At 52.6% G+C, this 22,856-nt stretch overlaps 7 protein-coding genes across 7 annotated transcripts; 6 read left to right on the forward strand and 1 right to left on the reverse strand.

Moving 5' to 3' along the window:
• Positions 1 to 1,547: 1,547 nt before the first annotated feature.
• Positions 1,548 to 3,728, forward strand: DSM5745_03517 (protein kinase domain-containing protein; the record flags this gene model as incomplete). The annotated part of the gene is made up of 1 exon (XM_026745533.1): positions 1,548 to 3,728. One exon carries the CDS (start codon positions 1,548 to 1,550, stop codon positions 3,726 to 3,728), a length of 2,181 nt encoding a protein of 726 aa, XP_026606399.1.
• A 4,382-nt stretch (positions 3,729 to 8,110) lies between these two features.
• DSM5745_03518 (YjgH family protein) lies at positions 8,111 to 8,563 on the forward strand (the record flags this gene model as incomplete). The annotated part of the gene is made up of 1 exon (XM_026745534.1): positions 8,111 to 8,563. The coding sequence occupies one exon, from the start codon at positions 8,111 to 8,113 to the stop codon at positions 8,561 to 8,563; it is 453 nt and encodes a 150-aa protein (XP_026606400.1).
• Positions 8,564 to 12,070: 3,507 nt separating this feature from the next.
• Positions 12,071 to 13,914, forward strand: DSM5745_03519 (uncharacterized protein; the record flags this gene model as incomplete). Its single annotated transcript, XM_026745535.1, has 2 exons — positions 12,071 to 12,800; positions 12,854 to 13,914. 2 exons carry the CDS (start codon positions 12,071 to 12,073, stop codon positions 13,912 to 13,914), a joined length of 1,791 nt encoding a protein of 596 aa, XP_026606401.1.
• Positions 13,915 to 14,675: 761 nt separating this feature from the next.
• Positions 14,676 to 16,195, forward strand: DSM5745_03520 (Sds3 domain-containing protein; the record flags this gene model as incomplete). Its single annotated transcript, XM_026745536.1, has 2 exons — positions 14,676 to 15,059; positions 15,125 to 16,195. The coding sequence occupies 2 exons, from the start codon at positions 14,676 to 14,678 to the stop codon at positions 16,193 to 16,195; spliced, it is 1,455 nt and encodes a 484-aa protein (XP_026606402.1).
• Positions 16,196 to 16,976: 781 nt separating this feature from the next.
• On the reverse strand, positions 16,977 to 18,119 carry DSM5745_03521 (diacylglycerol/polyprenol kinase family protein; the record flags this gene model as incomplete). The annotated part of the gene is made up of 1 exon (XM_026745537.1): positions 16,977 to 18,119. One exon carries the CDS (start codon positions 18,117 to 18,119, stop codon positions 16,977 to 16,979), a length of 1,143 nt encoding a protein of 380 aa, XP_026606403.1.
• Positions 18,120 to 18,644: 525 nt separating this feature from the next.
• On the forward strand, positions 18,645 to 20,665 carry spb4 (ATP-dependent RNA helicase SPB4; the record flags this gene model as incomplete). Its single annotated transcript, XM_026745538.1, has 3 exons — positions 18,645 to 18,934; positions 18,989 to 19,501; positions 19,549 to 20,665. The coding sequence occupies 3 exons, from the start codon at positions 18,645 to 18,647 to the stop codon at positions 20,663 to 20,665; spliced, it is 1,920 nt and encodes a 639-aa protein (XP_026606404.1).
• A 410-nt stretch (positions 20,666 to 21,075) lies between these two features.
• On the forward strand, positions 21,076 to 22,701 carry DSM5745_03523 (uncharacterized protein; the record flags this gene model as incomplete). The annotated part of the gene is made up of 1 exon (XM_026745539.1): positions 21,076 to 22,701. One exon carries the CDS (start codon positions 21,076 to 21,078, stop codon positions 22,699 to 22,701), a length of 1,626 nt encoding a protein of 541 aa, XP_026606405.1.
• Positions 22,702 to 22,856: the final 155 nt, after the last annotated feature.

Raw genomic sequence — 22,856 nt, forward strand, 5'->3', positions numbered from 1 at the left:
TAGTCCGTATGCGGTGCCGCTTCCTGATCAGTGTTCGGAGACTGCGCCGCATGTACGATGTCAATAGTAGGTGATTGGAAGACGAATCGGGAAATTGCTCACTCGACCCGACTTCGATATTCCACGCGCAACTCGCGGGAATAGGATTGATAGGTGAAGCAATGGACTGCCAGACTGATCACAGATCTGCGTCCCAATCAGTAATAGCTTGAGGATGAGGATACTCCGCATGAAGCCTGAATAGCCTAGAGACCAGAAACTATTCCTCGGAGAATGTGAGAGGCCAACTTCCAAGCATCCGAGTTCTCCGTAAGCCGTGCAGTGTCATGTGCTGGAGATCCGGAGAAGGCATCTGGGGCGCCACATTCTCCGGGATTATGGAAATGACAGTCCATGGATCTGACCTCGGACGCAAGTGAAACTTCTTCTGAAGCGCCCCTGACGCGCATATTGCCGAAGGAAGTGAATCCTGGTCAAGAGGCGTTACAGGCTTGCTTCAGAAAGAGAAGGCTGCACGCTCGAAGCCTCGACCGGACTCAGGACTGGGGCAATACCGGAACACCCCCAGGTTGGCAGGTACCCGACCTCCTTCGGTACGGTAGGATCCAAGCCACCCTTGCTTGGCTCAAATCCAATGGCACATGAGAGATATCAGGCACCCCACGACCGCCGTCACTGATTCGACCTCACAGATTCGATGGGTGAGCCGGCCGGTGCCGGGCAGATAAGAGCTGCTGCATAGTTAGCAGGGTTTAACCCGGCGGCTGACAGCGGCTGAGAGGGCGCATTTCCTGGACTGGGAGAGCAGCGGCTAGAATCACAGGACTGCCGGACGAGGGAGTCTGCAGACCTCAAGTTCGGGTTCGCAGAAGGATCAAGTTCGCGTCTTGATCATCGTCGGGGATGAATTTGACGGACGCTTGGAGAGAGGACATTGGAAGAGGCTTATCAGTTGACGCTTGACAAGTTGACCGAACGTAACCCGGGCTGATAAGAGAATGACCAGTCGAACGCCGCGCCTCCAGCCTCAACCGCAACAATCAAATTATTCCTCTGCTTATCTCAATTGTTCCCCGATGCATCCCACCCAATTATCCAGACGCCATGCCCTTTGTGCTTCTGATCTATCGCCTCCAACGGCCCTCGCTCCCTCTGCGTCCTTGGCCGCACCGTTGCCACGCTTGGGATCTTCATATTCTCTAGGATCATGACATGGAGGCTATGGCCATGAAATCATTTCTTCTTGGCCAATGCCACTCTCTAATCACAGAAGCTCTCCCCTTCATTACCACTATTGATGTCCCTAAATGATGGTGGTTTCTCCCTAGGGCCGCGAGATAAGCACAGATCCGAGGCGTACTACGCCTACAGAGGTACTATTCTCCCGGTCTCTCTTAGCTGCTGACCCTGCACTTCGTACTTATTGCTTCTTATATTGCCCTTTTCTTGCCTCCTTGCTAATCCGGTCCAGAAATGTTCCTAGAACGTACTGAACCTCACTATCACTTCCGTGCTTCACTGCTTCGGGCCCATCTGCGGAGTTCAGTATGTCCGCCCTGACTTCTGTCTGGTGGCCTGAGGATCGCGTCAAGGCGACTATCTGCCCGGACTTTGTTTTCAAGCACCTTCCGCCAGCCACGTTGCCCCGCCTTGTGGCTCCCCTGCCATGGGGCGAGGGTCTGACGAGTGAGACCTACCTTGACTGGATCCTTGCCAAAGCTGGAAGACTATTCCTAATTCTGCTTGATATTGGCATACCTGGGCGCATATTTCACCTGGTAGACGAGTCATTTGACGACAATGACCTCCCCATTGCCGCTCACAGTGTCGACCGACTGCAGCTATCTCAGGATCCAGATGCGGAACTGGATTCCAAGTTCTTCCTGGCTCAATGGCGATTTGTCGTGCGGGGCATTGGCGAAGGCGAGCACGTCAAATATACCGAAAACGAAGGCGTTCCGGTTGAAGTTCTGCAAACGGGAACAACACTGGTGAAGGAGGGTGTCGAAAGGGTCGTCTTGGCTGGCGCGGTCTGCAAGATCTACTTGCGAACCCAGGTGACTGTTGGAGGTGCGCCACACTTCTTCGAAGAGGACGAAGTCCTCGAGGAGATTCGATCGATGAGAAGGCTGGCCCACGACCATGTCTACTCCATCTACGCATCCTACTTTGCCGACGACTCTGTATGCATTCTCTTCTCAGGAGTGTATGAAAGGAACCTCATGTCCTTTCTCTCCGACACGCCTCAAGCTTTCAAGAAGCTTGCTAAAGAGCGGCGGCGAGAAATATTAGTCAATTGGCCGCACTGCCTTGCGCATGGTCTGTCCTGGCTGCATGCTCATGGGCAGGTCCACGGCCTGATCCGCCCTTCGAATATTCTTATTGATGCTGACTTCAAGGTCTTCATCGGCCAGTTCGAAGCTTTGGATACGTTACTTCCTCCGGTCAAGGTGGACGATATTGAAGCCTATCAGTACGGTTCGCCGGAGAGGTGGGTGCGCTCGATCAGCGTCCAGAACAGCGGCCCTACAGGCAGCACCCTTCCATCAGGAGGACGGACGGGTCGCAAGACTGGCGAACGCCCGAGGCTCAATTTGTCCCGCCTTAGGAGCTTACATATCTCGGATCCTGACGCAATGAGCCCCCCTGCTGAGTCGGTCGCTTCGCATGGCACCGTTATCCGTGTTGGTAACCAAGAGTCGTCCCGATATTCCATCGGCTTTTCTTCGTCTTCTGGATCTAGCAATGGAAGCTCTGGTCGCAAGCGTGGCATTTCGATGAAACGGCCCATACTTTACAGCCCGTCTATTACGTCTTCCAACGGTTCAGGTTCTTCGGAAGAGCAGAGGTCTATCATTTTCAACTCCGTCGGACTTCCCACTGCACATACTGGCGGCGGAGCATTGGTTCAAGTATGGCAATCACGACAAACTGACCCAGAAGCATCCGACATCTTCTCGCTCGGCGCCGTGTTCCTGGATATCTTCACCTATCTCTGCAAACGGAAAATCTCCTCTTTCTCCAGTCATCGAGGTGCAAAGAATCGAACGGCTGGCCGAGGCGGCGGTGTCGCAGACTGCTCCTTTCATTTAGATCGAAATATGGGCCAAGTGAGCTCATGGATTACTCTGCTAGACAGCGACGCGAAGAAGCGCAAAGACCCCGTTTTTCAAGCCGTCCGCCCAATGCTCGCAATGTCGCGAGACATGGTAAGCCGAGAGCCGGGCGACAGGCCGTCTGCCTTTCAAGTAGAGCAACTTTTTGCCCACGCAATCAAAAAGGCAGACGGCAAGGCTGCGCTCTGCTGCTCGTCTAATCTATATCCCGGCCGTCGAGGGCGTCCAGATCATGCACCAAAGGACGATAAGTTGTCAGTACCAAGGATCGCATCGGCGTCGCGGTCACGCTCACGCGCACGCGCACGCGCACGCTCACCCAGAGTCCGGAATAAAGCGCGGAATACGCAGAAGGCCAACTTCCAAGACGAGAACGGCCTATTGAGCCCGACGCCACCCTCCCAGCTTAGGACTTACCTGAGTTCTTCAGACACGGAATCATGCACCAGTGACACGGATGCTGAATCTCGATATACCACTGCAAACAAGAAGCTGAGCCGAAAGAAATCCGGCAAAGTGCGTGGGGTGTCTCCGGACACAGGCTCGAGCCCTGTGCTCTCCAATGATCCGTCATGGGGATACGCGACTCCCTGGATGTCAATGAAGGGCTGATCTATTTGTTTGCGCCATACTTATTATTCTCTTTCCTCTGTCCATATACCCATTCGCATAGCCTTATTGTCTAATTCGGCTGTATTCTATTTCGTGTACCCCGGTTGCCACTCCTTCTCTTTAATTTCCTATGTCTTGGTCTTTTTCATCTATGCATTGTCCTAAATCTGTCTATCTTGCTATGATTGTTATGAAGTGATGTACGGTCTTTGTGTGCTTGTTCTGGTTCAGTTCGGTTCTTTGGTCTCGGTATGCTTGGTGTGGTGCATAAAACGTTGAATGTACGGAGTAGCATAGCTCATCTATTTTCTTCCTCCTTGTACCAACATATATTCACAGCTAAGTATCTTTTACTGAGAAGATTACATGTTGGCTCAAACCCTATATAACAAACGCACTCCATTTACCTCTTAGCGCGTGCATTGCTTATACACTTGTCTTGACTATACCCAATCAATAACCTAACTGTTGGTGGGTGTTAGCAGAAAGTGTACTAAAACCATAAATATGTAACTCAGGATGCGGAAGCTTTCCTATTTCGTGTTCCCTATGCGCGCTTCCTACTCATCCACCATGTAACTATCTTACATATAGTTTTCTTTTTAAAGTGTTATGTATTGGCGGTTCTGATCTCGGTGTACTCCGTATGGGCTCGCATATTTCCACGGCAGATATTCTTGCTTCACAAAGCTGAACTGATCGCCCAATTCTTGGCCTTCAGAGGACTAGAAGAGATGCTTATGCTCAATGAGGTATTCCTACATATGGAGTGTGCTAATGGATCCTGAGAATATGCACTTTTCGTGTTTTGGATGATGAGCGATCAGTCGTCTTGACAATCGTCATGATCGTAATTTAGACATGCGATGGCCTAGGCAGTTGTTTTCACAAGCCTATCACACTATGCTTCTATCGTAAGCAGAAAGGATTTATCGCAGATCTGAGTTATTGAGGGGAGCGCCCTTTAGAGTTTATGCTCTGTTTCTTGGGACGCTCAGCGTTGCCTGCTCGCTATTCGCCGTTATCAAAGCATGCACCGCAGCACAAAGACTGCAGCAGGACTCCGCGGATACAGAGAAAGTTTCTAGACGGACAGACAATCTAATCTGTCTGACGCTGTTCTGCTCCGTGTAGTAATGCAAAACATATGTAGCAATGCAGCCTCAACGGAATGCTAGTGTCCTTCAATGTCTTAGTCGCGAAGAGGCCGAAGAGCTCATCCAGTCACTGATCAGGGATTGAAACTCCTTGTTGCTGGCTGAGTGCCTGAAGAGGAGCAAGTAGACCGGCATATGTAGATACTTTGCAAGCTACCAGAGCAGCAACAGGATAATAAACGGCGACCAAGGTAGCTAGGCAGCCAGCTGCATGTCATGACCTGGACCACATGGCTGCCCATGGCTACCATGTGGATAGACCTGACGATTGGGCCACGTTCAGGATGGCCGAGAGTAGTTCTCGGCATTCTCGCGCGTTCTGACAGATGAATGGGTCCAAGCGCTTCACCAAGCGCCGAGGACCCGAGTATCCGGCCACCTAGACTACTCTTCGGCCGTCAGCGGTTCTCGAATCTCGACCATCCCGTCATTATGAGATTGACCCGTAGAGTCAGCTGGTCAAAGCCACGGCCAATCGGCTTGTCTGCTTGTGCCCTTGAGCTTGGAATTGACTCTGATTTTTAGAGTATACCGTTTCTCATGGAAGCGCAGTCCTGATGTCTTGAGATTGTGCCGAGTGGGGAAATTCGAGGTAATTAGAGGTCTCTTAACCGAGCAACGGAGATGTAGCCCTAGGTGGACAAAGACCGGAAGGCTCCTAAATTTAGGTAAGACAGTGTTCAGTTCGATGGCAAGATGGCGGTAATTATGTATTTCCGAGCTCGACTTAGCTATTATTGTCATTGATAAAGAACTGGAGAAGATGATTGGTGATGTCCGTGCCACAGTATTGCCTGTAGCGCTGGTAACGCAACACGAGTCATAGTTATCAGCAATTGACGTGGAAGGCAGGATCAGCTGTTCCTTTGAGGCGCAACGATGACGCTGTGATTCGCGGCTGAAGGTGCCACAGATAGCTACTGCATGGTGTAGGACTGTAGGACTGTAGGTATGCGGACAGCGGTACGGAGTAGTTGAGTCGAGTTCTCGACAGAGTCGCCATACTCCGTTCTAAGTAGTTCAACAGTGTCGGGATTCTCCGCCGCGATAAGGGAGAAAAGTCGAGGGAAAACATAGATCCGAAGCAGTTCAGCCCTGCGACGCACGACAGTTTCGACAAGAAATTAAGAGCATGTGGTTAGGATCATCTATCTGCTGCACCGCGTAATCGTCCAGTCCCTGATCAGCGCAGTTTCATGAAATCTTGTCTGCAGGCCAGAGTCGGACATAATCTGGACCAATTGCCCCCTTTTTCTCGTGATATCGTCATTGAGCCCAACGCTTGGCAACGATCGAGACCCTGCCAGACTCCGCGATCTGCCCCTCTGCCAGGGAAATGGGCGCTCGTTAGTTTGGACTCCATTATTGGAGTAGGCCAGCGTAGCGCCCAAGACAGAGTCAACACTGAGCCCGACTCCAGCCGCTGAGCCGATAGAGACTGAGAGTCTGAACGCATCAGAAGAGCGTGTTTATTTTTACCATGGCAAATGAAACATTCCAAGCATCTGATCCTGCTGCAATCACACAATAATAAATGGCCCGAGTAATCAAATAAATGAATAAATGAAATAAGCGGATCTACAGAGCTTGCGTGGATAACGGGCCCCTCACCTGATTAGGAGGCAATCGTCGCCCCTGCCCCGTCGCGCTCGTCCACTCAGAAGGCCGAATGCGTCGTCAACCATCCAGAGTGACATCGCTACATTCTAGACCATTTATCTCCTGTTCTGCCCTCCTGAGGTTCTTGCTTCCTCAAAAAGTCTTCTGCTTCTTCACCTCTTCACAATCACCAATCTGACCAGTCACCCGACTCCAGATATGCGACCCTTGGTTCTGCACAACGTCACCCTCGCAAAGAAGCTTCGTTATCTACTCGCTTGATTGGCCTGCCAGCTCGCCATCTGTACTCGACGTCACTGAATACGTACGAACCGTGTCAACACTTCTAATCGTGTCTCGGCCTCTGTAATCGAGCGGGTTCAAATCCCACTGCGGAAGCCTCTTAACCCGGTTGTCCGCCGATCGATCGACCAGACAATCGCAACAACCGCAACCACAATAACAATGTCTACCCCTTGCCCATTCCGCATTTCGCGGTCCGCGAGCGATAAACTGGCTCGCAATGAGGCCTTTAGAGCCGTCCGGGAGAATCTAAGGCGCCAGGAATTGGGCTCCAAAGCTCCGAGGTTCGTAGCTCCCATTGACACGAAATCCGCTGCTGCTGAGTTGCTGACCCCTGCCAGTTTCTGCTCCTCCCACCGCTATTCGTGCTCTAAAGACGCGCAGGAGGCGTTTCGGCTACATCGTGATATAATCCACACCCTGCTACTACCCCTGTTCCTTCTCCATAACCAGGCGTCTCGCGCTGCCGTCAGCATCTTGCCCGCCCATAAAGGAGCGGAGCCAGAGCGGGCTTTCCGTGGTGAAGCACGAGATGCGTATGCTTGGCTGCATTGCATCTTCAGCGAGGAGCATGATTGGTATCTGACAGAGCGCTGCCCCGCCTGCATAGTCCTGCACGTCTTGCATTCAGAGCCCACTATCCGCTTTGTAGCCGTGGCGTGTCTCCTGTCTGGCGAGTTGCTAAACCCGGGCTTGCTCAATGCCAGTCGGCGGCTGCCCAATTTTGAATTCTGGCTTGAGGCGCTCGAGACTGCAGTTAGCGAGGATCCTTTTTGGGGTGCTGACTGCTGGCCGGATATCGAATATCGAGCCTGCTCCCTCATCCAGGGCATCCAGATGCTCCGACTGCAATGCATGCAGTGTCTGAGTTTGCAACCCACCGCGTCGTACAAAACAAACTTCCGGTTTCAGCGTGATTCGGCCCAGGCCGTGCCAGCTTCAGTCTCATCCGATTGCTTACAGTCGCCGCTTGGCGATACAGACGATTCCAAACAACGCTCGAAACTTGCTGCTAACCGGTGTCTGCAATCGCGGGCTGACCGGACTCGGAGATTTCATTCCCGACGGGATGGTGACACTCGAAGCCGATCTGTGACCTCTTGAGCCGGTCGAGACTTCGAAATCGCTTCAGCCAAGAAGTCTTCGTTATTTACCTTGACATGAAATCTCCCGGACGCCCTTTGGATTAATCGGGTTATATGAGATCCGAAAGCGTGAGTCAGAAAATGACTCACCGCAATGGCCTTGTTAGTCGACGAACTAGCATATATACATGGCCGACGAAGGAGTTATTTCCGCACAAACCTAACGGAACTCACCAAAATGGCCTCAGAACCTTCGAATTCTACCGTCCCCGTGAAACAGTTCTACTCGACACCATCGCCGTTCGAGGAACGAATTGGGTATTATCGAGCAGTCCGCCACGGCCAGCACATCTTCGTCTCCGGCACCACCGCAGTTGACCCCGCATCTCCGGCTCAAGCCCCGCAAATCCTCTTCCCTGACGACGCACGCCAGCAGACGCGAGTGGCGCTCCAGGAATGCCTCAAGGCTGTGCAATCACTCGGCGGTAAGGGGGCAGAGAACGTGGTACGCGTGCGAATGTTCGTCAGTCGACCTGAGGACTGCACCGCTGTCGGGGAGGGGTTTACGGAGATGCTGGGGCGGAAAAGCCAGCCGGGCGTTGGAGCAGCGGCGACAATGCTAGTTGTGCGAAATGGGTTTGTGGATGAGAGGATGCTTGTTGAGATCGAGGTGGATGCCATCGTCGAGTGATGCTGTGGGTGAGGCGATTACGCACGCCCGAAACAAGTGAAACTGGTGTGGACTGCGCTGTTAAAGCGATGTCTCATCGAATGATAGCAGGACTTGTGAATAACAACATTTTCAACATAAGGAAGAGCATAGCATTGCTCAAACTCAACATATCTGAAACAGCAACAGAAATACAACTGTCTAAATTTTGAATCTCATTCCCTACTACTCTAGAAGTATTATAGCTATATCAACTAGTAGTGTAGAGCCAAACATCTGAAACTCATATCCTTAGCGCTCCGCAGTCCTAGGCTCCTAGCCCTGTGCCCTACCCACAATAACGCAGGTCACGCAACCCGATCTCAATCTCGAAATCTCGATAGTAATCAACTCAATCTGAGACATTTGGCGGGGTTGGGTACCTGCGGTGAGACGGGAATGGGGCATCAAAACTAACAGGCCCTCATGGAGTCATGGAGTACATGATGTTAGTCTGTTGTTAGGCTTAGGCCACGATCCAACAGTAATCCACAACTATACATGAGGACGGTCAAATCGGTAGCAAGGTATTATTAGGAGTGCATACTCGCGATGCTATCCACAGTAGTCCACCGGCATGGCGCATGAGCATCTACCATAATGTCATGACTCATGCGGAGTAGTACTCCGTCACGCAGGCTGCAGCGGATTGAACCGACTTAATCTCGCACTCGCTGCTCGCCCACGGTTGTTGGAACTCGGATGTACCATAATGTAGGAGTAGTCCCTGTGGATTCCGCGGGGAAACAGCGTACTTACATGGCAGTTACCTAAGTGGCGGGTCTTCAGTAATGTATGCCAGACTGCCAGTCCATGGAATGCGGCCAGGAAGATGTCATATTCATCTCGCTTAGACCACGGCGTACAAAATGTATCGGGCTGGGCCGCTGGACCGTTGGAATCAAAATCCGACTGCCCTGACCGACGTAGGAGGCTTTGTCATGTTACGGAGTATGGGATGATAATCATGTCTTCATTGTATCTACACCCTAGTTTTCATGGGCGCAGGAGTACTCCATACTTACTCCGTAGTCGTATCCGTTTAGCAGATGAGGGGGCGGGACAACCCCTCCCATCGAGAATGCATCTTGCCCGATGCGGTATCCTCTTCTAGGTGCTCCGCGCGGCGGGCGTCTCGGAGTCTGCGGGAGGACGGAGAGAGGCCAGGGTTAGGCAGACTGAGATGACTCCGGAGACTCAGACACGAGGAATGGGTGATTTGGCCCCTGGCCTGGGGATTTGCCCTAAGTCGGTTCGTCCGCAGCCTCGTACTTTGTAGCTGCATCCTTGGATTAGCGGCACAGCGCCTCTGCAGCAGATATCAAGCTAGAGCTAGACAGACAAGGGTTAATACGACTAGCAAGGTACATAAGTACATAGCTAATCCGAATCCGGCGGTATAGGCAACGAAAGCCCATCCATAACGGATGAAGTTACAACCTCAAGAAATCGGCAACCCAGTGTCACGGACTCACGGCACGGAAAACAGCGGCAGGCGATTAGGCAGGGCAGGGCCGCCGGGAGCCAGGCCTCGTCCTGACGCTTGGAATTCCAGACCAAAGCCGAATGCGGGCTGTGGATGTCGATCGGCCAATAAGATGACGTGCACCGAGCGCCTTGTTTATTGGCTGACTGGTGGAGCGCTGGCGGCGAAAAACCGCCAAAGTCTCGACGTCAACTTGGTCTTGGACAATATTGCCCGTTGGTTACCCGACCTTGGGGTTAATTGGAGGATCCGCTGTATCCAGGGTCTCGGATTCGGTGCTGCTGATGGGGATTGTCGTACTTCCTGCCTGATAAAATTCGTTGGGTTGGAGTCAGGTAGGCAGTTCTGAGTTGACCGCTAAGAAGGGTCGGTGACAGCTTGCCCTGGCCGCTGCCCGGGGTATGTACTTTTGGATTTCGACCGGGGCCTAGAAGGTAAAGTAGATACGGTCAGCTCAAAGGAGTTGAGATACCTGGTCTGCCCGGTGCTTTGATCCAAACGATCGGCGACAAAGAGGCTGCTGAACGATTATTGCTGATGCGAGATCAGGCTGATGGAGGTTGCCAGTATGCAATGAGGTTGAAACCCGGCCAGATCGAGATGGGTCTCTATGCTGTTGGTTTGCCGTGGCGCTGAAGATCGCCCGTTTCTGGACCTTTCTCTCGCGCAGTTGTCATGTTTACTTTTTCCGCGTCCTTGCTTTTGTCCATTCTCTTTATTATTATTGCTCTACTCCGTAAGCCTCTCGATGAGGACAGCAGCGATTGGATTGGGGGAAATTCTCCGTTGGTAGGTTTCTTGCTGAATGTGCACGGGTAGCTGCAAGTTGAGGCCCGTCGGGTAGGACAAAGAGTCAAAGAGTCTAAGAGATGAGGTACAGTAGCGCTGGATGCGTCAGTGACAGAGCTAGGAAACGCCCCCTGGTGGATATCCGTCTGCTTTGTATGTGAGGTCGGACTCGGCGTCCAGGGATCAATCATCAGGGGATGCGTGGAAGCTGATGCCGTGGTTGTCTCGCAAAAGCAAATACTGATAGCAAAGTTAGATCTGGTGGTGGCTTTCCAAGGTTTCGCCGGTCGGTAGCCTTCGGGTGGGCTGACCCAGCTCCATGGCCTGGAACTGAATCAGTTGCGGTGCATGAGGATACTCTGGCCGCTGTAGTGTTGAATAGCGACAGCCATGAAGCTTCTCGGAGCATGAATAATGGGCATAGCATGAGACTCGCAGTGTTAGACGGTGGAGGAGCGCTCAGCAAGAGAGGTGGGGCCAGGTCCGTGTAATTGGATCAGCCACTAGTATGGGCCTAGACCACGCGTCTGCCCGGCCTCTCCCTGGCTGCTATTTTAGTGCAGATTCTTCGCTGCGAGCTGGGCAGTTCAGTGAGCTCTTCGAAACCGAATCGCCGTAATATAATCAGCATCGAGAGGGATACTCTGGTGACTCAGGACTGCAGCACAGCAGAGTATCGCGGTGGGAATCGCTGGGGCCTGTGGCCCTGTGTTGTGTCATCGACTCCCGCCCGCCGGTCTAGAACGATTGGCAGCCGAGACGACAGTGTCATGCCTGCGATGGCCGCTCTGCCATTATTATTCTAGACCTTTCAGACTCGCTCTCCCTCAAGTCCCAATTTTCTCTTTCCTTCCAATCTCCCTCTTCTCCACCGTCTCACTCTGTATCAGCGTCACTCGCTCACCACCTCTCTCTCCGCTGTCCTTTTCCTCTCCTCTCCTCCCTCTCTCTTCGTTCCATTCCTAACCACCTCTCGCCCTTCCCCGCCCTCTATCTCAACTCTCGACCTCTCATAATCCGCCAGCGACCGTCGGTATCCCATCCTTCCACCCCCATAAACTTCCTTGATTACTTCCTTCGACCGCGTCTGTGTTCTCGGGTGCCATCCTTTCGGTTGCCTGCTCGTTGCCCGTTGAACCCGATCCTCTATGTATTCTCCGCAGTATCATGGCCCTGGTCCATCTGCCTCAACAACAGTGCGATATAACCCTGTCATGCGTACGGCATTCTCGCCAGACCTGTCCACATCAGATGCATCCACAGACGCCGGTTCGTCGCCTCAAGGAATCCTGAATTCGCTCGATCAACAACCGCACATCCACCGAAGACCAGTTTCACCCAACTCACATCGCCAACGCACTCCGGCCGCTTTGTCCCCGAGCGGAGGCTCCGGCCGACTCAAGCGTCGTGCTTCACAAGGCTCGGTAATAACCAAACCATCTTCAGTCACCCGCTTTCTATCCCGTAACAACGCCGCTCTACATCCGCCATTTCTCGACACCGCTGGCTCAGTCACGAAATCCTATAGTCGATCCGCCGAGTTCCGTACACACTCCCTCGACTCACGCCTTCGGATCTCTACCGCGTCGAGTTCACTGGCAATTGGAACCACCAAGTCCTCCTCACCGGCGTGGGATTCGACGGACAAGAGCGATTATCCCGCAACCTTACCCCCAACACCCCCCGAAGACGACGATCACATTGCCTGGAGTCCTCGTAACAATATGCTGCTTTTCGAAACTCACATGAGCCCGGCTTCGGGCCTAATGGCCATGGATGAAGGTCCAAATATGGATACCTCTGCTGGAAGGGGAAATTCAGATACACTCGGCAGCCCGTCGGATAATATCTCACCTTCAACCTCTAGCGGGAGTCCTCATTCTTCTAGCGGCGACATGGATTGCGACGATAGCTCGTGGCTCGAGAACAGCGTACAGACAATAGGTAAGTTTCTGGTAGGCTGCAAGGTGGATCGGGATTAATGTGTGTGTCTGCAGTATCGTCCCTACCTTTCTCAAATGCCCGAGGAGAAGCCGCCAAAATTGTCTACCAAATGCTGCCATATCCGTGCCCCGCCGATAAACCGACGAGCGCTGAGATCAATGAGAACGTCTTCTGCTCAATTATCCAAGCAGTCCAGCATCATTTGCAGCATGGGCAATCCCCATATATCAACGTCACCCACGCAGTTCCAGAACAATTCAGTCTTTCCAACCTCCCGCATTCCCCTCCTAGCACGCCTCACTCGTCATCTCGATCCGATGACTATTTCAGACCAACCGCAGTATTTTCCAGCGCCGCCGTGGTCTCTGCGTATCACGACTTCCGAGGCCCGATTCAAACCAAGACGCCGCATTTCCCTATGCCGATCGTGCCTCCGTTCAGTGTCCACATCTCTGTCCTCGAACGTTACCTGCCCCCCTCGTCGGTCCAAGAATATAAAGACCTCTTCTCACCCAGCCGACCGTCCTTTCTTGTGGACCGATTGAGTGAACTCTCCCCCGACGGGGGATCGATGCTTTTCATTTACCCCACCAGACGAGGAGCCTCGACTTTCAAGTCGCAGTATCTCGGACCAATCCTCGACCCTTTACTGCGACAGCTCGTCGTGGTGAATGAGTTGTCAGCAGAGATTGGTCGGTATCTCGGCAAAGTTTCAGCGGTCGCTCACATGGACGACTTTGACACCATGCGGGAAAACCTCGACCAGCTCTGTGGCACTTTGAGCTCATCCTCCTCCCGATTCAATATCGTGGACGCTCGCAAAGGTAGCGTCCGCCTCGATCGCAAGCTCTGGTCAGAGTGGTATATCCACCAAGATAAGGCTCGGATGAAGGAGGTAATCAGCCTTTACTGGCAAAATAGCCGTCGTCTCCCCGCGTCAAAGTCGACGACGTTAAACACATCCAGCTATCACCGCCTGGAGACTAAGGAGGTCACATCCGCCATGCTGCTCAGTGAGATACTCGACGGTATCCGAAAAAGACCATACGGTGAAGAGATGGAGCCTCGAGACGGAATTGAGCTCGGCATCTTTGTTATTCGCCGATCTCACTAAGCAATACTATATTGAGTGGCAACGACTACAAGTCTACAACCAACCTCGACCCACTAGCCACACCCCTTGGCTTGTTTGTTTGTTTTGAAGTAACTAAGGCGGCACAAAAGGGGGTCTTCATTCATTGAATGGCGTTTTCTGGTGTTTGGATGGGATATATAGGAGTGGGATTACTGACATGCATTGGACACGAACAATACCCGGGTTGCTATCGCTTTGGCTTTTATTGTTACGCACTGGCTGGACGGACGAATACTAGTATGAGTGGCTAGCTTGATAGACATGATCTATGTATACCATTATGAGACAAATCAGATTCGCTTCTACCTCAAAGCTTGGATCCCACTGCCTAAGTCTGCATGAACTAATCCTACGTAGTACGGAAGACGGAGCAGATAAGGGTTCATGCCAGCCATATCCTGGGCGGTCAAGGTAGTACCCGCACTAAGCCCTAATGGGCATACTGGCCTCCCGCTTTCCATTCTGCCATGCCCCATCCCAGAAACGCCGAACCAACTCGCTTGCTTTTCCTTCATTTCCTGCCTCGCGTGTCTTATCTGAACCCTCCAGGTACTATGTGCAGCTGCTGTATTCATGCTGTAGCATAATTCTCTGGACAGTGCCGCCCTGACCCAGAGAGCGCCTCATTATCCTTTTCCTGTGTGACGACTGTTCTGCTCAACAGCCGATCTGCTCAATCGGCTACTATGACTTATTCTCCTGCTCCCGCCTCTCCTGGCCCCTCAGGTGGTGCTCCCATCATGCCAAATGGGCTACACTCAAGAGGCCGCTCGACTAGTCCTCCGACTAGCCTGCCGCTTTCGAAGCGGGACAAACGGCGCAGTGCGCTGCAAGAACGCCTGCATGACCTTACGGCCTCCTTCAGCCAGAACCGCGATACCCAGTTTCGCCAACAATTGCACGCTCTTCAGTGTGATATGACCCTCATTAACAATGCCGACCCTTATAACCCGGGCCCAATCCCCGACTCGGCCGATGAGATTGCCCAATTGATTGAAAACACGGTTGGTGGCGGCCAGTTCGCAAGGGAAATGGCCAGCTTGGCTGGCATGTGGTATGCCCGCTTTGTGCAGGAGGTCAATCAGGTCAAGGCGGAACGGGACGCAGACCTGGCTATGCTGATGGTAAGCTTTTCTTTACTACTGCCGACTGCGACTTGAATAGAGTGCTGACGGGCTTGTGGATATAGCACCGTCATAACAACAATCTTGAGAGGTTCCAGCGAGAATATGCATTTCGTGCTCATTTTGCGGAAGAAGAATATAATAATCTCTCGTCGACTCTCCGAGAGCGCCTAGTGCAGACGCTTTCGGGCAAGCGAGCTCGCCTTATGAGGGAGAAAGAGCAGCTTGATATCGCAGACACGAATGCCCTCCTCCTTCATCCCAATCAATTCAGCATTACGAACCCTGCCAGCCCTGGTGGTATTCACGGCAATCGCAAAACAAGACATACCCGTCATCGCGTGGACTTGGATGAGTTAGGCAATGGGATCATATCGGAACATATGAACAAGAGAAAGAGGAAAGCTCCGGAGGAAGAAGCCGGATCACCGGTGCGAGAGACCCCTGCGGAGCGGGCGAAAGCCCAGGTAGTCCAGCAGCAACTTGCGCCGACATACTCGATCCAATCTCTTTTTACCGAGAAGGAACTCAGTGCGCATGCCAACCAAGCGCATATTGCCACAGTTCATTTCTTCTCTACATCCAAACGCGCCGATCAGCCTTCGGGTGCGGCGACTAACGGAAACAACACGGATGCGGACGAGGCGTCGGGCGTGGATGGCACTGGTGCGGAGGACAATGGTACTCCCGCTACTGACATGGCGCGGACCGCGAGCCAGAATTTCCATGCTACTCGTTCGACACGTACACATGGCAACCATGCTCTCAACCCGTTGGCTGAGCTTTCCGACAAGCCAGCTGTACGTCCGAACCTGCCATACAATATCCTGGCCAACTACCATGCTCGGCCGAGCAACAGTGGTGCTCCTCCGTTACCTCCGCTTATGAACGAGGAGGTGGACGACGATTGGATACGCATGGACAAAATGCAGAACAAACATCTGGGCCACCTGGATAAGAATCTTGTTCACCTTCTCGTCGACCAAACGCCGGCAAAAGTCAACGGAATCCCGCAAAACCCGAACCGCTTCAACCTCCTTCATCCTGATTTCCCCACAGAGGTGGGCATGCATCTTTACCCGCTCACAAAGGCTGGGGAGAGCAATGAGCGCGCCAAGAAACCAAGAAATGGATGAGTGCATTCATACGTGATTGTTTCATTGGCGTTACTTGGTACAGGGACAGGAATACATAATAGCGGGGTGGACGGACTGATTATCGATAGGCGTTTGGTCTCAATTGGCGTGCTGGGCTTACTTATTTGAATCTCGCATCTGCACCCCTTTTCTCTCAATTTCTCTCTCTATACTGTCTGTGCATTATCTTCTTGCTCATGTTTTATCTGTTTGGCTTACTTTAGTATTCATTCACTACGGAGTACATCATATCCCCTTAGCCATGGGACCGGAACCCAGACCGCGCATCGACCTGACGTGGAATCCATCATTGTCTTCAGTTATTGCTGCTTTGGATACAGTACAGTACAGGGCTTGGGAGCTCTAATTGGCTTGATTTGATTTCACTTGACTTTTGTTCGCCAGCATCAGCAGTATCTCTTAGACCAGAGCAGACTAAAGCAGACCTGTTCCAGGGCAGTCATAGTAATACAATATACGGGATTTGACTTGCAATGGACTTCTGAATTTGAAGGATTGTGTGTTAGAGGCTCATTGTTTTTCGTTGTATTCTTCATACTGATTTAGAAGGTCAGGTTGGAGGAGAAGATAGAGATGAGTAGTAGTATTAGCATAAGTGGTATAGGCATAAGTTTGTATGTATGCAAGCATGAAGATAAATTCTAAGCATAGTGATTTGTAGGGAAGGGGAAGGGAAGAATAAGAAAAAGAAACCAATGGAGCTGGAAGCAAAAACGAAGCTCTATCTAACAATACCCATGCCGATTTTATCCCGAAATAATCAACCAAAAATCTTCAAGAACCCCCAAAGTCCAATGCCGCTTAGAACTGGAATGGTCAGGTTATCGTCCCAGCCCATCAGGTCCACAAATTCCGAGCCCGCGGCGACGAGACCCGAAACAACGCTCATCACACCCAGCGCCAATGAGCCGGTGATGACAGAGCCGGATTCGGTGTCTGGCGATGTAATCGTCCACCCAATGAGACGTTTCGCGAAGTCAGGGAGGAGATTGAGACGGCCTGTGTAGAGGAATGCGCCCTCCGGGTCGTTGGGAAATGTACCGACATAGGGGACGAACCAACCCCAGAAGGCGGCTGCCGTGACGACGCCGACGAACCAAGCGGCGAGGGTGCCCGCGAGACTCTTCCCCTTGCGCAGGCTGTAAGTGTAACGGCCGTAGAGACGGCCGAAGGTGGAGGCGGCGGTGTCGCACCAGGAGAGCAGCAGGACACCCATGACGCCGACGTCCTTGGGGAAGAAGCGAAGGACGGTGTATGCGCCGACGAGGTACCAGATCACACCGTTGTAGCCGGAAACCTCTGTTTCGCGCATGAGGGCGCCGACGCAGCGGATGTATAACTTATTGACCCTCTCTGAGCGATGACGCAGTATGTCTGTAGCAGCGATAGGAACAAGCGCACCAAACAACCAGGGCGTGATCTGGTGGGTTTGGATGCCGCGGCTGTATAGGTGGAGCGTCAGGAAGCCGATCGAGACGTGGAGTAGTTTTCGCGGGATCTCATGGCGATGGACGAAGTTGCGGTACCGGGTGTGAAGAGGAATCAAGCCGAGTGGGGAAGGAGATCGCGAGACGCTCTCGACGAGGCGAGTACCGTCTGCTTTTGACAACGGAGAAAGGAAGCCGTTCTTCTGAGGTGCACTGCCATTTGTTCGCGCCGCTAGAGCTTGAGGCTCTTCGGGCGTGGCTTGCTTCGACTTGGACTTGCGCCTTCGGGATCGCGATGGTGTATAGTCCGATTCTTCTGTGACGTCGCCGAGGCGCTGCTGCCGTCGGGCAGCCGAGCGCGTTGTCGGCGCCGAGTACCCCTCCCGCGATGAGGTTCTGCCTTCTGATGGAGTCGGTGATGGGGAGATGACCCTCGGTGTCGCAGGGACAGCACCTGGATTTCGCGCCGACGACATTTCGGCCGTTCTGACGGATAAGGGTGGAAGGGCCGCAGCGGCGATCAGTCCGGAAAGCGGGCGTTTGAGAAAGAACCGATCACTGAAGGCTGCGACGCAGGGAATGAATAAACCGCTGGCCTCGGAGAACGAAATGGTGGGCAGCTGTCCTTCAAAAGGAAAGAAAACGGTAGGGATTGGTGGTTAGGCGTCAGATAGGTGAGGGATGGAGTACAAGGCAGAGACAGCGCCGGGCATTGCTGTCAGATTGCACACGAGCTGAGCAAATAGAGGGTCAGCACAGACGATCTTCTCTGCGATTAGGCTGTTTGGCGTACCACCACAAACAATGACGATCTGCTCTGCTGACCTCAAATTCAAGCGCGTTGATGCTTGCTCCGATGAAGCCGGTGCATCACGTGTGATTTGCAAAAAAGAAACCCTCCGCTCTTATCTAATCGGCAGGTATCGATAAGGAAAAATTCCTTCCACTGCGATCAAGAAACCAGAGTCAAGCAGAGAGCAGGAGGGTCAAAGAGCTTGACAATGGCGCCTAAACCTCCGTCAGGGACTTCTTCCAGAGCCTGGGATGGCGTGAATCCCCCGCTGTCGGACTGGGTGCTCGACGCTGTCTCGTCGATGGGGTTCTCTCGAATGACCCCAGTCCAAGCATCGGCCATCCCTCTTTTTATGGCGCACAAAGATGTCGTGGTTGAGGCCGTCACAGGAAGTGGAAAGACTCTGTCATTCTTGATCCCGGTCGTGGAGAAGTTGTTGCGCCTGGAAGAACCCATCAAGAAGCACCATGTAGGCGCCATCATTGTTTCTCCGACAAGGTATTTAGCCCAATGCTAGACGAGCCGTGAGATGCGCTTGCTGACTCTTCACAGAGAGCTTGCTTCGCAGATCTACAACGTCTTAACATCCCTACTCGCATTCCATCCCGCATCAGCCGCAGTGATCAACCCCTCCGAAACCGATGAAGACGCTCCCCGCCCGAAACACTCTTCCTCCGTACTGAAGGTCGTTCCCCAGCTTCTCCTCGGAGGCTCAACCTCGCCCGCGGAGGACTTGAGCTCTTTTCTGAAGCGTTCTCCAAATCTCTTGGTGGCTACCCCGGGTAGACTTCTTGAGCTGCTCTCTTCGCCGCACGTTTACTGCCCGCAATCGTCCTTCGAGATGCTTGTCCTGGATGAGGCGGACAGGCTGCTGGATCTTGGGTTCAAGGAGACATTGCAGAACATCTTGCGCAGGCTTCCGAAACAAAGACGCACCGGGCTGTTCAGTGCTAGTATTAGTGAGGCTGTCGATCAGATTGTTCGCGTAGGATTGCGCAACCCTGTCAAGGTCGTTGTCAAGGTCAAAGGAGGTTCCGGAGTCGAAGATAAGCGTACGCCAGCCAGGTCAGTATCCTCGTACGCCTTCACTATCATATGCTTACTCGATGCAGTCTACAAATGACCTATTTGACACAGCCACCAACCCATAAATTTGTGGTCCTGAAGCACATCTTGAATGCGGTGCAACCGACTCCCTCAAAATCCATATTCTTTGTGTCGACATGCTCTGGTGTCGACTATCTATCTGCCATTCTCCCTTTGATACTCGGCGACGACTTCCAGTTAATACCACTCCACGGAAAGCACCCTGCCAACGTGCGCCAAAAGAACTTCAACCGTTTCGTGAACGCACATACCCCAGCCATCCTCCTCACCACAGACGTCGCTTCTCGCGGTCTAGATATTCCATCGGTTGACCTCGTTGTCCAGATCGACCCTCCTTCAGATCCGAAAACTTTCATTCATCGTTGCGGTCGTGCTGGAAGGGCCGGTCGCAGGGGTCTTAGTGTGGTCTTGTTGCATCCTGGCAGGGAAGAAGATTACGTTTCTTTCCTTGAAGTACGAAAGACTCCAGTCGCTCCTTTCCCGCAAGCCATTACCGTTTCCGACGCCGAAGCCGAAGCCGCTACAGAGGCTGCTCGGAAAGCAGCAAAGGCAGATCGTGCCGTTCACGACCGAGGTCAGAAGGCGTTTGTTAGTTGGCTAAGGAGTTACAGCAAACACCAAGCAAGCAGTATCTTTCGCGTTGCAGATTTGGACTGGGAAGGCTTAGGAAAGGCTTGGGGTTTACTGAAGCTGCCTAAGATGCCAGAGCTGAGGAACTTCACAGGAGACAAGACACTTGGGGTCGAGATGGACTGGGACACATACTCATACAAAGATAAGCAGCGCGAGAAGCGCCGTTTAGAGCTTCTTCAGGAGATGGCCGAGTCCGGCCCGCAGCAATTAGCGACCAAGAAGCGACCAAGCGATACCGTGGCATGGAGCAACAATGTCGAGAACAAGAACAAGAAGGCCAAGCGACGAGACATGAAGCAAGTGCGCCAGGAGAAGAAGAGATGGGAGAAGATGACTGAGGAAGAGAGGAAGAAGGCTCTCGAGACGGAGCAGATGGTGGACCAGATTCGCGTGAAGAATGAAGAAGAGCGAAAGCTCAGACGCGCAGCTGCTAAGGCGGAGAAAGGCGCAAACGATGATGGCGACGAGGAATTCGAAGGCTTCGATTAGCCAAGGACATGTTCGATATACTACCCACCTACTTGCCTACCTACCCACTATATACCCAGCCAATGTATCACGGCCGTCGCATTGCCCTCTCCACAGTAGCCCTAATTCGGACTTTTTCCGACCAACACTGCGATTGGCGTTCAGTAAGCCATCCACCTTCTCCGAATGATTCATTCTCTGCGAGAGTTTACATCTGTTGGGGTAGTCATGCTGAGCCATAATGACTCATGATATGGCCCCAATTTTCTCTGCGCCGATGCTACGCACTAAGTGTTGGAGGCGCCTCCATCTGCCTTAACCTCAGAGCATCGATTCCAGAGGTATTGCAAATAAATATCTGGTGCCTGACCGTTGATAAAGCATGGATCACGTAACCATTCGAAAAGGCATCCTCCTTCCTCAATCGCAAGATGGCCACACATCCCGAAGTCAACATACTCAAGACAACCCACATCTTCCCCTCGCGACAGTCAAACCAAATAACAGTCCCTCTCTCTATCCTCGATGCAGTCGTCACGAACTACGCAGCTTGCGCGGCTGTCTGGTTCTTTGATGCCCCTACCAGTGGCAACGAGAATGGGAATCTAGACTGGCCCTCAAGCCTGCAACAGTCCCTAGCCGCGACTCTTTCGTTCTTCCCTCATTTCGCTGGCACACTCAGCAAGATCACCCACGTCTCTGACCCAAACAATTATGGCTACGGCGACCTCGATCACACGAAACGTTACGGGCGCCTTCATGTCACATATGGCGCAGAAACAGATCCCGGCGTTGAATTCGGCACCGCTCGCTCCGAGACAAGATTGGACGAGATTGTTCCTGATCCGGCAAAGCGAAAATCTGCGGACTTCAGAGCCTGGGATCTATCGTGCCCAGCGAATGTCTTCCTTCCGGATGGGAACAAGGTGCCCTTTGTTGGAGGGACCAGTTCTGGTTCTCCGGTGTTGATCCGAATTACGCAGCTTGGATGCGGCGGTGTTGCCATCGGGATTAGGATCGCCCATCCGCTGGCGGATGCGCAGGCGCTGAGTGTTTTCATGAAGAGGTGGTCGTTTGAGCATTCGATTCTCTTTGGTGACGGGCCCTCAGACAGTCCTTCTACGTCGCGACCAGAACCGCCCAGTCCCATGTTCAGCACACAACTCCTCGACTCCCGCGCAGCAGGAGACATCGACGCCCTCTCTCCAGATAAGACAATTCTTGCAAACTCCCGCTCCCTCCCCTCCGCCCGCCACGACTGGTTCTATCCCGCTTCAGAGGGCGATCCAGACCGGAATCTCCCACCCGGCCTAACCCGCTCCATCATCAAATCCCCTGGAACCCCGATGCCGAAGGAGGACTGGGATCCCACCATCCCAGTGTCCCATACCAAGCTTCATTTTACCGCAGAGCAAACGAAAAAGATCTGGGAAGCCGCTGGTGGGTCTGAAGTAGGCGTTAGCCGGCACGATGCCCTCGTCGCGCACGTCTGGAGTGCTATCAACCGTGCACGTGGGCTCGGTTCTGATGATCGGGACGTTTCTCTGTACTATACCTTTGGTTTACGGAAACGACTTGGTCTTCCGTCTTCATCTATGGGCTCTCCTATCCTCCTAACGGCAATCCGAATGCCTGGGAAGGAAGCCTCTAACGCCAGATCCCTCACCCCGGAGAAACAGAATGTCGCTACCAGAATCCGCGGAAATATCGCTCGCTACACGGAAGACGCATTGAGCGCAAGATTGCATGATCTATGCTTTGAGGTCGCGCCCCAGCGGCTTTGGGAGGCGTATCTTGGGTATAGACACGTGATTTTCACTTCCTGGGCTCGTCTGGGCCTCTATGAGGTTTCCTTTGGAGGTCTGGGGAGGCCGAGGTTTGTTGAGCCATATATGCCACTTTTAGACGGATTACTTTGTCTTATGGAGGGACGACCTGGGTCAAAAACAGAGTACGGAAATGCGAAGCACTGGTGTGATGATGGAGTGGATGTTGCGGTGTCGATAACAACGGAGGCAATGGAGAGATTGAAGAAAGATCCTGAGCTCTGGGTCTGATTTACTGTACTATATCATCTCCAAATAAGATCAGGTCTTAACATCCTATTCATCAAGGCCATAACAAAGTCTATCATCTATGTCTATCTATGCAAAACGCCAAAACAATGCCGTAGAAATCCGCTATGCAATGTGAGTCTGGAAGTAAAATGTCC

This window comes from Aspergillus mulundensis (genome assembly GCF_003369625.1).
Source record: "Aspergillus mulundensis strain DSM 5745 chromosome Unknown scaffold_2, whole genome shotgun sequence".
Lineage (NCBI taxonomy): Eukaryota > Fungi > Ascomycota > Eurotiomycetes > Eurotiales > Aspergillaceae > Aspergillus > Aspergillus mulundensis.